Below are 12,612 nucleotides of genomic sequence, written 5' to 3' on the forward strand. Positions count from 1 at the left end.
GGGCGCCCTGAGTGCTATGCAGATAAATAATGAGAATTTTATAATACAGCTGAAACTGTCCTGCTTGGCTTTATTTATGATAAAAACGAATAGCACATTAAAATGTGAGAAGGGGGGGGGGGGGGGGGGCGGGTGGCGGAAATTATTCCCCTGGGGGCAATGAACGTGCGTGAAAAAGTTTTCCAAATTAACTGTAAAATGAATTACTCGATGTGTGAAGGGGGGTAACCGTAGTTACCCGTGCAGTATAGGTTGCGTGCCCGAAATTAAGAGTCGACGGTAAAAAAAAAAAAAAAAAAAAGAGTTTAGAGCGGAAGATTGTTGTGTGTGATCCAGTGTTGGGGAAATAATAACAGGGTTACTGAACTTGGGGGGGGGGGGGGGGGGGGGGGGTATGGCTAAAGTACGGCGGAGGAGTTGAATTTCAGAAACGGGGCAGTAGCGGGCGGAGCCGCGCTGCGTGACGAGGCGGAGGAGAACCGCTGTTGTTGCTGGTCGACAAACAGCTCGCGCCCAGGTGTCTTCAACCTTCACCGCACTTTCGAAGACCTGAGAGAGTCTACCCGAGCATCCCAACTTCCGAGCGACCGAAGAGCTTCCGCGTCCCCTCGCTAATTATCGTCTCTGATTTGACTTATTTTATTACTACTTTTTCTGAAAGTCAAGTTCAGGGATGGGGATGGAGACGGCAACAGCCTGTGTCATTCGCCTGTTCCTGCTGTTTCTGGGTAAGTATTTGTCCCATCATATGTATCCTGTTTGTGGTTCTGTACCTAGAGTTATTTATGTAGTCGCAAGAGCATGCAAGTTAAGTTTTGTCTTTGTGTTATTAGCACCCATGCGTTAATATGTATTTGGAGCGTGGAGACAATGCAAACTGGTTACTTGCGTCCGTCGCGTGCTTGTAGAGAAGCGTATGGGACGATTTTAATCATACCGTATTGTTTGTGGTATTGCGTTTGGGTGCATGTTCATGTCAGCAATACGAACAGCCTAAGAGTTCCAAAAAAAACGTTTATCTTTGGACTGCCTTTTTTAGACCATCCTAATGAGAATAACATGAAGGCAGCGTACGTTTGTGTGAACACAAGTTCCAGGGAGGTCTTCCAAATATTTTTTTTTTTTTTTTTTTTCTTTTGTGGGGGGGGGAAATTCCAAAGTAGTGTCAGCCTGAAACCCCATGTTTAATAGTGGGCATTAAAATGCATATCGGAATTGTATTTATTTATCACAAAAATCTAGCCAATAAATAGTAGTAGGAATAAAGTAGTCATCATAACCTGCGATCTCTAAAAGGCCTTGAGCTGAATTCTAGCCGGGGCGCTGGAATAAATAAAATCGTGCCACAGGTTTAGAAAGTCTCGCGGAAGGTTCTTAACCTGTGTGACTTCAGTAAACAAAGCATCATGCTGCAGGATAAATGATGTGTAAGAACAGCGAGACGCCGTGCGTAACGGTTTCTCCGTGTTAAATCTCCTAAATTACTTTTCAGCTTTAGGGGAGACGGAGCTGGACTTAGGCAGTGAACCGTCAAGTGTCACGAGCGTACTAGCCAGTCTAGCAGTGAATTCATAAGAAAGGTGCTGCAGATGATTGACTTTCCGTTGGCCGCGCTGTGAAATATCAGGTTGAAAAACAGACGTTGCAGAGGTCAACGATGCAGTTAGTTTTTAATAGCTGTCTGATAAAATGCAGTGCCCAAAAGAGGGATTCTACAGAGTTCTGCGCTAAACGCACCGTATCGGTCCCGTTTATCAGGGCAAACCTGACTGAAAGACTTTTTTTTATTGCGGTTAGATTACCATGCAGTCTTAGCTTAGCATGTACGACAGGCATTTAAAAAAAACAGCCCTCGATCACATAAAATGTCCAAACAGCTGCAGTGAATATTTGGCAAGTGCGCACACCGGAGTGCCCGGTGTTAAATCAGCTATGTCTGCTTTTTTGTTCTGGTGGAGTCCTATTTTATCTCGTCCAAAATGTTTTACTGTGCCACTGCGCCGTAGTGACAGCAGCTTTCACCGTGAATGGATTTTGTATCATCTCTAAGCTGCCGTTCTTCCTGTTCTTGGGGAGGCCGAGCGTGCCTGGTTGTGATCTGCTGTTGAGATTCTCTGATGATTTTATGGGAATGTGTTTTGAGTTAGAGGTATGGTGGTAGTGTTTCGTGCCCCCCTCCCTTTCCCCCCACCCCCCAACCCACCCAACGAGCCACCTAACCTCAAAGCTATGTAATTATACAGCATATACTCTTCTGGAAAGTTCTAACAGTGAACTGATGCTGGGGGATTTGTAAAGAGGAGACGATGGTGAAGCTTCTAGGACTTTCTGTACTGTAGGAGAAGAGGTTTGTGGGTGGTGGTGTGGAGTGTGTGTGTGTGTGGGGGGGGGGGGTATAGGGGTGGAAGAGATCCAGACAGGCTTTGGGTGGCATGATGGAATTTGTCTCGGAATGTTTATTTTTCCTTTAGACTATATAAAGCTGCCAACGGAGCATGGAATTCTTTCCCAAAGTCAACCTGCAGCACAGACTCTGTAGACCCATCTTCTACAATCCCAATACAGAGACTCATCTTGTACAATCCCATTGCACAGTTTCCCCTTAACCTTCCTGCTTTTATTTACATCTTGGCATTTAGCAGACACACTCATACCCAGACAGACTTTCACAGATTGAGTCTCTTTACATACAGTCCTTTAAATACAGCTGGATGCTCACGAAGCAGTTGGGGTACGTCTTGCTCAACACGCTCGAGGGTACCCCAGTGGCGCCTTGGCTGAGGTTCGAACCCGCACCCATCGGGTTACAGTTCCAGCTTCCAAACCGTTATACTACACTACACTCCCCTTTCTGCGCTGCGCCTCGCATCCCCACAGGGTCGTAAGGTGCTGTACGCATCCAGGCTGTGTGCTCCCTTTAGGGCTCACCAAAAAAAAAAAAAAAAGCATAGACAACAAGACGTGACAGTGGGAATGGGCCACTGTCCCTGGTTATTGTTGTGTTTCAGCATCCATGATTCACCCAAGTCGTTGATTGGCTGAAGAATCCATGCGTCTTGTTCCTACGGCCTTAATTGACGGTGGAAAGGAAATAATTTAATTAGAAGAAGAATCGGTTCGTTTATTTACTTATATGATGCACAGATGTATGTTCGGTTTGTGTAATGCTGAAGCGCTGGGATCACACTCACACGGTTGAGTTGATGTGAATTGATTCCGGTTTGATCCCAGTGGGAAGTTGGAACGGTTTTTAGATTCCTCTGCAGGAAATGGACTCCCCAGCTGTGGCAGTAATTCGGTAATATAACACGCCATTTAACAAACACGCTGAACACCGTCTGCAGGACCTCCTCGGCCCAGTTGTGGCGGTGCAGTGTTAATGGTACAGCAGCCGCAGGTGTAACTCACAGATCAGTGTAATGGTACAGGAGCCGCAGGTGTAACTCACAGATCAGTGTAATGGTACAGGAGCCGCAGGTAACTCACAGATCGCTGCTTCAGTCTCCAGGTAGACTGGCTGTTATTGTGCCCTTGAGCTGGGCACGTAGCCTCAATAGCTTCCGTGACCAGCTGGGTAAACCTGTGTGCTAAAAATGAAAAGCTGTACTTTTTTGCACAAGAGCATCTGCTAAGTCTGTTTAAAAAAAAATCCATAATGTAAACTCCCCACCCTCCCCCCAACTCGCTGCAGCATGTGTTGCCGAATGCTGATGTTGTGCAGTATACTGTGCACTCACTGACCCCCCCCCTCCCTCGCCTCCCAACCCCCCCATTCCCAGCATAGGGGTAATTGTGCTGCTCAGATTCCTCGAACACGTCTTACTAATCAGCGAGAGGCTTGGGCAACGCTCCTCGAGCACAGCTGGGTTTTTTATTTATTTATTTATTTATTTATTTTTATCTTTACGTCGGTGTCTGTCTGCTCGGAGTCACGGCCCTGACTCCATGCAGACCCGCCGTTGGTGGAGAATGTGGGCTGCTGTGGCCAATCTGGGGCAGAGCGGGGGGGGGGGGGGGGGGCGGGGCGGGGGCTGCGAGCGGGCGGGCCGGGGGGGTGCACGAATGTAAGTGCATTATTTGGGGGGCGATATAGCTCAGGTGGTAAGACCGATTGTCTGGCAGTCGGAGGGTTGCCAGTTCAAACCCCGCCCTGGGCATGTCGAAGTGTCCTTGAGCAAGACACCTAACCCCTAACCTCTAACTGCTCTGGCGAATGAGAGGCATCAATTGTAAAGCGCTTTGGATAAAAGCGCTATATAAATGCAGTCCATTTACCATTTACCATTTGCTCTGTCCTGCTCTTCCACACGCTTGGAATTTTGGATGAGGATTGGGCTGAGGGGCTTCACCCTAATCCAGCTGTGGCTCCCAAACCCTGTGTTTTATATTTACCCTCCTGTCCTCTTATGTCTCTAAACTGTTCTGCTCTTGAGATAAAAGGCAATTACACACACACACACACACACACACACACGCAGTGAGGCTCTTGTGTGTGTATAAGCTCACACTCATGCAGATTTATATTCAGCTGGAGTTCAAGGGAAGTTTTAGTTTGTTTTTTTTTTTTTTAGAAATGGAGATCTGTACTGCAGCAAGATTACAAGGTTTTTTTGTTTTCTGGGAAAACTGGCCAATGCTTACGTCAGCGCACAGAGAGACGTGCAGTTGATGTGTGTGCTGGACTGTGCTGTCTGTACGCAGTAGCAGGCATGTGAAAGCTGACCGCACTTTGTCCTCAGTGTGATTAGCATTGACAGAATCCAGCTGTGCGAGAACGGCAGCATTGTGCTCTGCACAGCTTCTGGGTTAGCGTTAGCATTAACGTTAGCATTAGTGTTAGCGTTAGCACACTTACTGTGTATATCGGTCCTTCACAGGTACATGCGTATATGTTCAGTGTCAGTGTTATGTACATACATAAACTCACTCAGAAAAGAAAGTTTGATTGTTTTTGTTCTTTGATCAGAAGCAGGGTGTTATTTTTACGTTTTATGTTTATTTATTTTGCTTTATACGTTCTTATTTCTCTCTGTTGTTCTGCACCACAAATTCTGCAGAATTAGAAGATGACCCCACACAGACCCCCCCCCCCCCACATACACCCTATTCCAGTTTTTAATTAGACCTAATACCTTTTAACGTCTAACTTAGAAAAGGTAGCACAATTTTCTCATACCCCAGCCTTCCTCAATCATTAAATTAATATCACAACAAAAAGATTTATTGCTGGGCTCAAACTGACTTATGCTGAACTGTGTGGTGCATTTGTCTGTGTCTGCATGTGGCAAACAGATGTGTAAGAAATTTTTAAGAAGGGCCTATTCTGCTGTTGAATGTGCTTTAAATGTACAATTGTGTCTTCGTATTTATACATAAGCACAAATTAATCATTCATAAATACTTTTGTCAGTAACCGCAAATATTCCATATGCCATTTTGTGTTCATTTAAATAAGCATTTATGAGTGTCTATGCAAAGCTTATGAAGCTGTTATGTGGCGATATAACTCCTTTATGAAGGAGGTGCATATCTTTTTTTTCTGACCATTGCTGTGCTATAATGTACTACTTATTGTGCTATACATTTTATGCTGCATGGTTTTCCTTCTCATCTTTTATTTCTTATTTTACAGTTTCTGCTGCCATCCTCTTCACAAACGGTACGTTGTCTTGACAACCCACTCTGTTTATTTGCCTGTAGCCTGTATCCTGCTCCATGCCCACAAAGAGCTCTGCAGTCTGTACGCCACATTGTCTCAGTGGAAACCTTGGATTTATTAAATGTTTAACATTGTTTAACAGCGATGTTATGATTACTGAGAACATATATATGAGCGTGTAAGTTACACAATATATGCAGTCAATAATGCTGAATAAGAAATGGAAATCAAACAACTGTAACACTGTATGTGTGTAAGTCTGTAAGTCTGATAATGGTCTTGAAGTCAGTCCCCGTAAGTGTTACACTGCACATTTACTCTTATGGGTTTTGTATGTGTATGTTTGTGTTTGTGTGTACAAATGTGTCTGCGTGCGTGCATGTATGTATGCATGTATGTCTGTGTGCATGCGTGTGTGTGTGCATATGTTTGTTGCGCCCACGTGTGTGCGTGTGTGTGCGTGCGTGCGTGTGTGTGTGTGTGTGCGTGCCTGCCCGTGTGTGTGTGCGGTGTCAGTGTTGGGGCAGAGCAGGAGGACGACCGTGGTGGCGGAGGCGCGGAACATCAGCGCCCCCGCGGGCTCGGAGGTGGTACTGCAGTGCCAGAACCCGCTGATGGTGCGGTCCAGAGACCAGCGGAAGGACCGGCAGCGCGTGGTGCACTGGGACCTGTTCCACGCCGGGCCCGAGCATTCCGTGGAGCGCGTCGTCGACATGTTCTCCACCGGGAGGCAGCGCATCTACAACGGCTTCAACAAGGGCCGTGTCACCCTGTCCAAAACCGCCTTCGCCAACGGAAACTTCTCCCTCACCATCCGCGGTGCGTCTGCTTGTCTCTCGAAATGGCATAGCTGCCATTCAGATTATGTGCGTCCTGGTTAACATTATTGATCCCACAGATATGGCACACTAATGGCTATCTGCACGGTTTCTATTTACGGCAATAATGTCTTGTTCCTCGATACAATCTTTCCTTCTGTTTGAGATTTTGGGTTTGTGTGAGGAGTGAGCTGATTCATATTTTATTTGATCTCACGTCATATCTGGCTCTAGTTTGCATGAAGGAAAAGCATGAGTGTAATGCACCAAAAATTACAGTGTCCTTTTCCACATGGATATTTAAAAAGCATTATTATTTCCTTTCGGATTTTTGCTTTTGGTTTCTGTATCCTGGTTTCATACAGATGAGTTGGATTTAAAAACCAGTAAAATTATATTTCTGTCTGTCTGTTGGTCTGTCTGTGGTCTGTCTCTGGTCTGTCTGCCTGTCTGTCTGTCTGTTTGTGTGTCTTTCTGTCTGTTGGTCTGGCTCTGCTCTGTCTGCCTGTCTGTCTGTCTGTGTGTCTTTCTGTCTGTTGGTTTGTCTGTGTTCTGTCTCTGGTCTGTCTGTGTGTCTTTCTGTCTGTTGGTTTGTCTGTCGGTCTGTCTGTCTGTCTGTCTGTCTGTCTGTGCAGATGTGGGGACAAATGACAGGGGCACCTACACCTGTAACCTGCACCACCACTACTGCAACCTGCAGGAGTCCCTGAAGGTGCAGCTCAACGTCACCAAATCACGTAAGACCCCCCTCCCTTTCACCCCTGTTTGGGTTTTTAAAGAGCTGCCCACCTCCTCTGCCGTGTACAGTAGCCCTGCTCTAACCCCCCCCCTCCTCCCCCCCCTCCCCCCCCAGCTCGTAAGCAGAAGCGGTTCTGGGACGGCGAGCAGACCGTGTTCGTGGTTCTGCTGGGCAGCACCGTGGTCCTGCCGTGCGTGAACCGGCGGGCGGTGTGGATGGACCCGAGCCGGGAGGACGAGGAGCAGGTGGCGCACTGGGACTGGCAGCCCCCGGGGGTGCGGCGGGGGGGCGCGGACCGGCTGGTGGACCTGTACGCGTCCGGCGAGCACCGCGAGTACGGCCCCCACTTCCTGCACGGCAGGATGAACGTCTCCGCCGGCGCCTTCGCCCAGGGCGACTTCTCGCTCACCGTCTCGAACCTGCAGCCCTCGGACCGCGGCCTGTACTCCTGCAACCTGCTGCACCACTACTGCGGCCTGCACGAGCGCCGCGTCTACAGGCTCATCGTGGGCCCCCCCCTTCCCCCGGTGCCCCCCTCGGACCTGCCGCTCAGCATGCCCAACAACAGCCCGCGTAAGAACCCCCCTCTCGTCCCCCCACCTCCCCCTGTCCCTTCATCCCCCAGTCCCCCATCCCTTTGTCCCTCAGTTTTTTTCTCAGACATTCTTCCTTCCTCTCCCTCTTGTTTCATTCCTCCTCCTTTCAGTTTCTACTTTTGGCCCGCTGAAGGTTTTCGGTTTTCTCTCTCTCTCCCTCTCCCCCTCTCACTTCCTCCATCTCTCTCTCCCTCTCCCCCTCTCACTTCCTCCATCTCTCTCTCCCTCTCCCCCTCTCGCTTCCTCCATCCCTCTCTCCCTCTCCCCCTCTCGCTTCCTCCATCCCTCTCTCCCTCTCCCCCTCTCGCTTCCTCCATCTCTCTCTCCCTCTCCCCCTCTCGCTTCCTCCATCCCTCTCTCCCTCTCCCCCTCTCTCTTCCTCCATCTCTCTCTCCCTCTCCCCCTCTCGCTTCCTCCATACCTCTCTCCCTCTCCCCCTCTCGCTTCCTCCATCCCTCTCTCCCTCTCCCCCTCTCTCTCTGCCTTGCCATGTTTCCTTCTCTCCTCAGAATGCAGTGTGAGAGGGTTTTTCTTCTTTTTATTTGGGGGGGGGGGGGGGCGGATGGGGTGGAGGGGTTGGGGGTGTGAACTGTCTGTAATAGCAGCACTCCTCTTTTCCAGACAGCTCCCTCCCTCCCTCCCTCCCTCCCTCCATCCCTCCTTCGTTCCCTCTCCCTTCTGTGTATTGGCAGGGACAGCTGGCGGGGGAGGGAGGCGCGCTGGTGCTTTGCCCAAACCCCAAACCCCGAACCCCGGTGTCGAAACCTGTTTTTGTCTTCAAGCGTAGCTTCTGCTCCCTCCCAAACAGTTTATGATTTATCTGCAAACATTTTTTTTAATGACGCTGTGTTTTTTTTTGTATGAACACTGAGAAACGTAGCGGGGAAAACATGAACGAGGAGTTCTTTCGAGGGATAGTAAACATTCCTGAGTTTTGTTGTTTTCCTCAATTCCTTCTGTTTCATGCTCTCCGTCTTCCTGCTGCAACTCTCTCTCTCTCTCTCTCTTCTGTCTTTCTCAATTTATCAATATCCACACTTTACGGGGGTGATACATTGTACAGTATAAATTGACAAAGCTTTTATTGTTGACATAGCAATTGTATTGTCATGACAATTATAGAAGCTACAATTACAAAGTTAAAGGTAATAAAAGATCTTCTAATTAAAATAATTACTGCAAAATCTATTATGGGGTTTATGACAGATTTGTGGGATGTCTTTAATCATGAAATAGTATATCAAGTATGTAATTATGAAGAGAAAGAACATTCAATAGTTGCGTTCAGTGAATATTAAAGAAATCTATAGATCTCTCTCTCAGTGGGGCCTAATGGTTTGTTTTTCGGTTTCTGCAGAGGAGGAGTTTATTTTATTTGGGTGAAAAATGAAAATGAGAGGGAGCTGGGGACTCCTCCACAGATACATGAGAGAAGGGAGGTGGCAGGAGAGGGAGGTCGTCTCTTGTCACTAAACTGTTTTCTGCAGAACAAAAAGCACTAATGAAATGGCATTCACTGGAATAGAGACTAATTTTCACTGCAATAGAGGCTCATTTCCACTGGAATAGAGGCTCCTTTTCACTGGACTAGAGGCTCCTTTTCCGCCTCTGCAGCAGTGAGTTTTCGTACTGAGACTGGAGCTTTCCCAGGGGACGAGCTTAACAGGAACCCAGGGGCAGAGAGGGGGAGAGGGGAAGGAGCGAGTGGAGGGAGAGAAAAGGGAGGGAGGGAGAGAGACAAAAGGGGAGGACAGGACATGACAGGTCTTCTGTTTGATTACCGATGGAGAAAAGGAAAGCTGGCCATATCTCCCTTCTAGTTACCGGCTTGGTTAATATCCAACACACATTTCGCATTCCCACTTTTGTTACTTTCAACCCCTTTTGTTCTGTCAAAGTTACTGCTTTTGTGTTACAAATATACAATTTATGTGTTGCAGAGGGAGACGGTTTTACACAGACTGTATCGAAAGTAACACAAAATGCGTTGTCCGTAATTCGACACGGAGGCGTGTGGGAAGTGAAAGGTTTTGTGTTGTTTTCCACACTTCTGCTTTGAGAGGGCAGATGTTTGTGGCCCAGAAGTGAGTCTGTTATGGCTATCAAACAGCCTGCCAGAGTGACCGTTAATGAATCATCTTTCCTCTGTACTGTATATATTCCTGCCTCAAGTTCTTTTTTTTTCTGGAAGTCTCCAAGGAACGACAATTTGTTTATTTTGAAAATCTGAGACCCTAGAGAGGAGCGCGATAGAGGTTGTGCTCTTTCTTTCTCTCCCCCTCCCCCCTCCCGTTCGCTATGGGGGGAAGAGCTTGTTTATCCTTAGGAAGGAGGAAGTGGGCTACATCTGTACAACATGTGGTCAGCTGTAGCATGAAAGAGCGTGGTGTATATAGGGTATAGGGGTGGGGGTGGATGGGGGGGTGTAGGGGCAGGGGTGTTGGGTGGGCGGGACTCTGTACTGCTGAAACTAGGTCACTGCTTTTTTTATAAACAGAAAAATGTTGGCCGGGTTTTTGCAGGCCGGGCTAAACTCGGAGCGATGGAATCTGTTTTCATCCGCGCAGAGAACTCTGGCTGGGTCACGTGACTTAGCCGTGGGGAGATCCTGGAAAGCGTGTGGCGTTTACACCGCGCGGTACAGAGCTCTGTCCTCCTCCTCCTCCTCCTCCTCCTCCTCCTCCTCCCTCCCTCCTCCTCCTCCTCCCGCCCGCTCCTCTGGCTGCCGTCGCCTCTGCCCGTACGCGGAGGTAGGCCATTTTGCAGCCTCAGTGGGTCAGTCCCCTTCGCCCCTGCGATGGAGGAACAGCGTGTCCTTCCACTGCCAGGAGGAATGTTCCAGGTCCTCATGTTGGTGGAACGGCCTGGTGTGAGCCCGCGGGTGTGAGCCCGCAGGTGTGAGCGGGGGGGGGGGGCGTTACCGTGGGGACCAGACCGTACCTGGGCAGGTAGCCACTCACACACCTGTGTGACAGCTTCCGTCAGCCGCGGCTCCTCCTCCTCCAGTCTGGACTCCGCCCAACGCCAGGCTGTCAGGGTTGAGTGTCCGTGTCCATAGTGTCCTAACCTGTGAGTGTTCGTATCCGTAGTGACCTAAACTGTGAGTGTTCGTATCCATAGTGACCTAACCTGTGAGTGTCCGTGTCCATAGTGTCCTAACCTGTGAGTGTTCGTATCCATAGTGACCTAAACTGTGAGTGTTCGTATCCATAGTGACCTAACCTGTGAGTGTTCGTATCCATAGTGACCTAACCTGTGAGTGTTCGTATCCGTAGTGTCTTAAACTGTGAACTCGTGTTCAGAAAATGTTAAATAATTGTCTTTACTGCGCATTAATGTGTAAATGTAAATAAGTGAAAATCATATAAAACAAAACAACCCCCCACACCAGGGTTGCATTGAATACAATTTTCTAAACTCACATGAAAATTATTTCGCCACATATTTTACTTTCCCCTGTATTCCTGCCTCTAGCCCAATGCATGCTGGGATAGGCTCGAGCACCCCCCCCCCCATGACCCTGCCCAGGATAAGTAGGTATAGATAATGGATGGATGGAAAGGGTATTTTACTTTCTCAAATCACAGGATGACTGTGTCTGTAGAAGCAGTTGCTAGTGCTGATGGAGAGTGAACTCGCAGTGATCTTCTGTGAGAGACGCAGATTCTGAGGAAGTGTGTTTCTCTTTGGCTTTTAGAGGTGCTTCCCAAGGGTATTTTCTTTAATCATTTTTTGGGAACCCCCCCCAAAATCAACAGCATTGTGACATGTTGCTGTCACAATGGGGGTTCCCAAAAAATGATTTTTAAAAATGCGGTTGTCTTAGTCATCCCGATTCTGTTGCACTGAAAGTTAATGTTAATAGCAGCTGCTGCAAATTACAGCCTCTGCATTGATTAGATGTTTGGCTGTTGTGTTGGGGACCGGGGGGGGGGGTGGAGGTTTGGGGGGGGTTCTGGGATTCTGTGTGTCATCGGCTGTGGGGACAGAGATAGTTTACAAAGCTGGGAGATCCACCAGGGCAGGGACTTCCTGATTACTGTATTTACTGTAGGGAGTAAACAATGGGAACTTATTGTGGCGTGCATTAGTGTGGTCCTGCTCTCCAATTACAGTCACACTGAAGGGGTGTGAATCTGGGACAGTGGTGGGGCTACAAATAGCTGCATGTGGTGTGTGTGTGTGTGTGTCCGTGCATGTGTGTGTGCGTGTGTGTGTGTGTGCGCGAGTGTGTGCGTGAGTGTGAGTGTGCGTGTGCGTGTGAGTGTGAGTGTGAGTGTGAGTGTGAGTGTGAGTGTGAGTGTGCGTGTGAGTGTGAGTGTGTGTGTGCGTGTGAGTGTGAGTGTGAGTGTGCGTGTGCGAGTGCGAGTGCGAGTGCGCGTGCGCGTGCGCGAGTGCGTGTGAGTGTGAGTGTGAGTGTGAGTGTGTGTGTGTGTGAGTGTGTGTGAGTGTGTGCGTGCGTGCGTGCGTGCGTGCGTGCGTGCGTGCGTGTGTGTATGTGTGTTGAGGGCTATTGTAGCTCCAGTGCACACAGACAAGGAAAGGGAAGTTTATATTTTATCGCCAGGACTATGGTCAAAAACTGCCTCTCGACAAAAACGAAGGTCTCACAAGATTTTCGGCCTGCAGAGAGGGTTCTGTTGTCTCTATGGTAACAACACTGTGACTCCTGACCGTTTGTTTACATGGGGGTGCAGTATTTATGGGCTGTTCTCACTGTCCGTGTGAGCTGATCCCTGACTTGTTTCTTCAGAGAGCAGCGGCTCTGTTTTCAGTTGCAGTGTTTTTATTTGGCGTTTG

At 48.5% G+C, this 12,612-nt stretch overlaps 1 protein-coding gene across 2 annotated transcripts in view; it reads left to right on the forward strand.

Annotated features, from left to right (window-relative positions):
- The first annotated feature begins 432 nt into the window (after nt 1–432).
- LOC118207423 (matrix remodeling-associated protein 8-like) overlaps nt 433–12,612 on the forward strand; it is a 20,001-nt gene continuing 7,821 nt past the window's right edge. The window contains exons 1-5 of one of the 2 annotated variants that reach the window (XM_035380981.1): nt 433–728; nt 5,633–5,659; nt 6,176–6,478; nt 7,113–7,214; nt 7,331–7,789. In XM_035380981.1, coding sequence (XP_035236872.1) covers nt 674–728; nt 5,633–5,659; nt 6,176–6,478; nt 7,113–7,214; nt 7,331–7,789 — 946 coding nt within the window. In that variant the 5' untranslated portion in view covers nt 433–673. The remainder of the gene's footprint in view (nt 729–5,632; nt 5,660–6,175; nt 6,479–7,112; nt 7,215–7,330; nt 7,790–12,612) is intronic. The other variant, XM_035380982.1, reaches the window with a different exon arrangement.

This window comes from Anguilla anguilla, chromosome 11 (genome assembly GCF_013347855.1).
Source record: "Anguilla anguilla isolate fAngAng1 chromosome 11, fAngAng1.pri, whole genome shotgun sequence".
Lineage (NCBI taxonomy): Eukaryota > Metazoa > Chordata > Actinopteri > Anguilliformes > Anguillidae > Anguilla > Anguilla anguilla.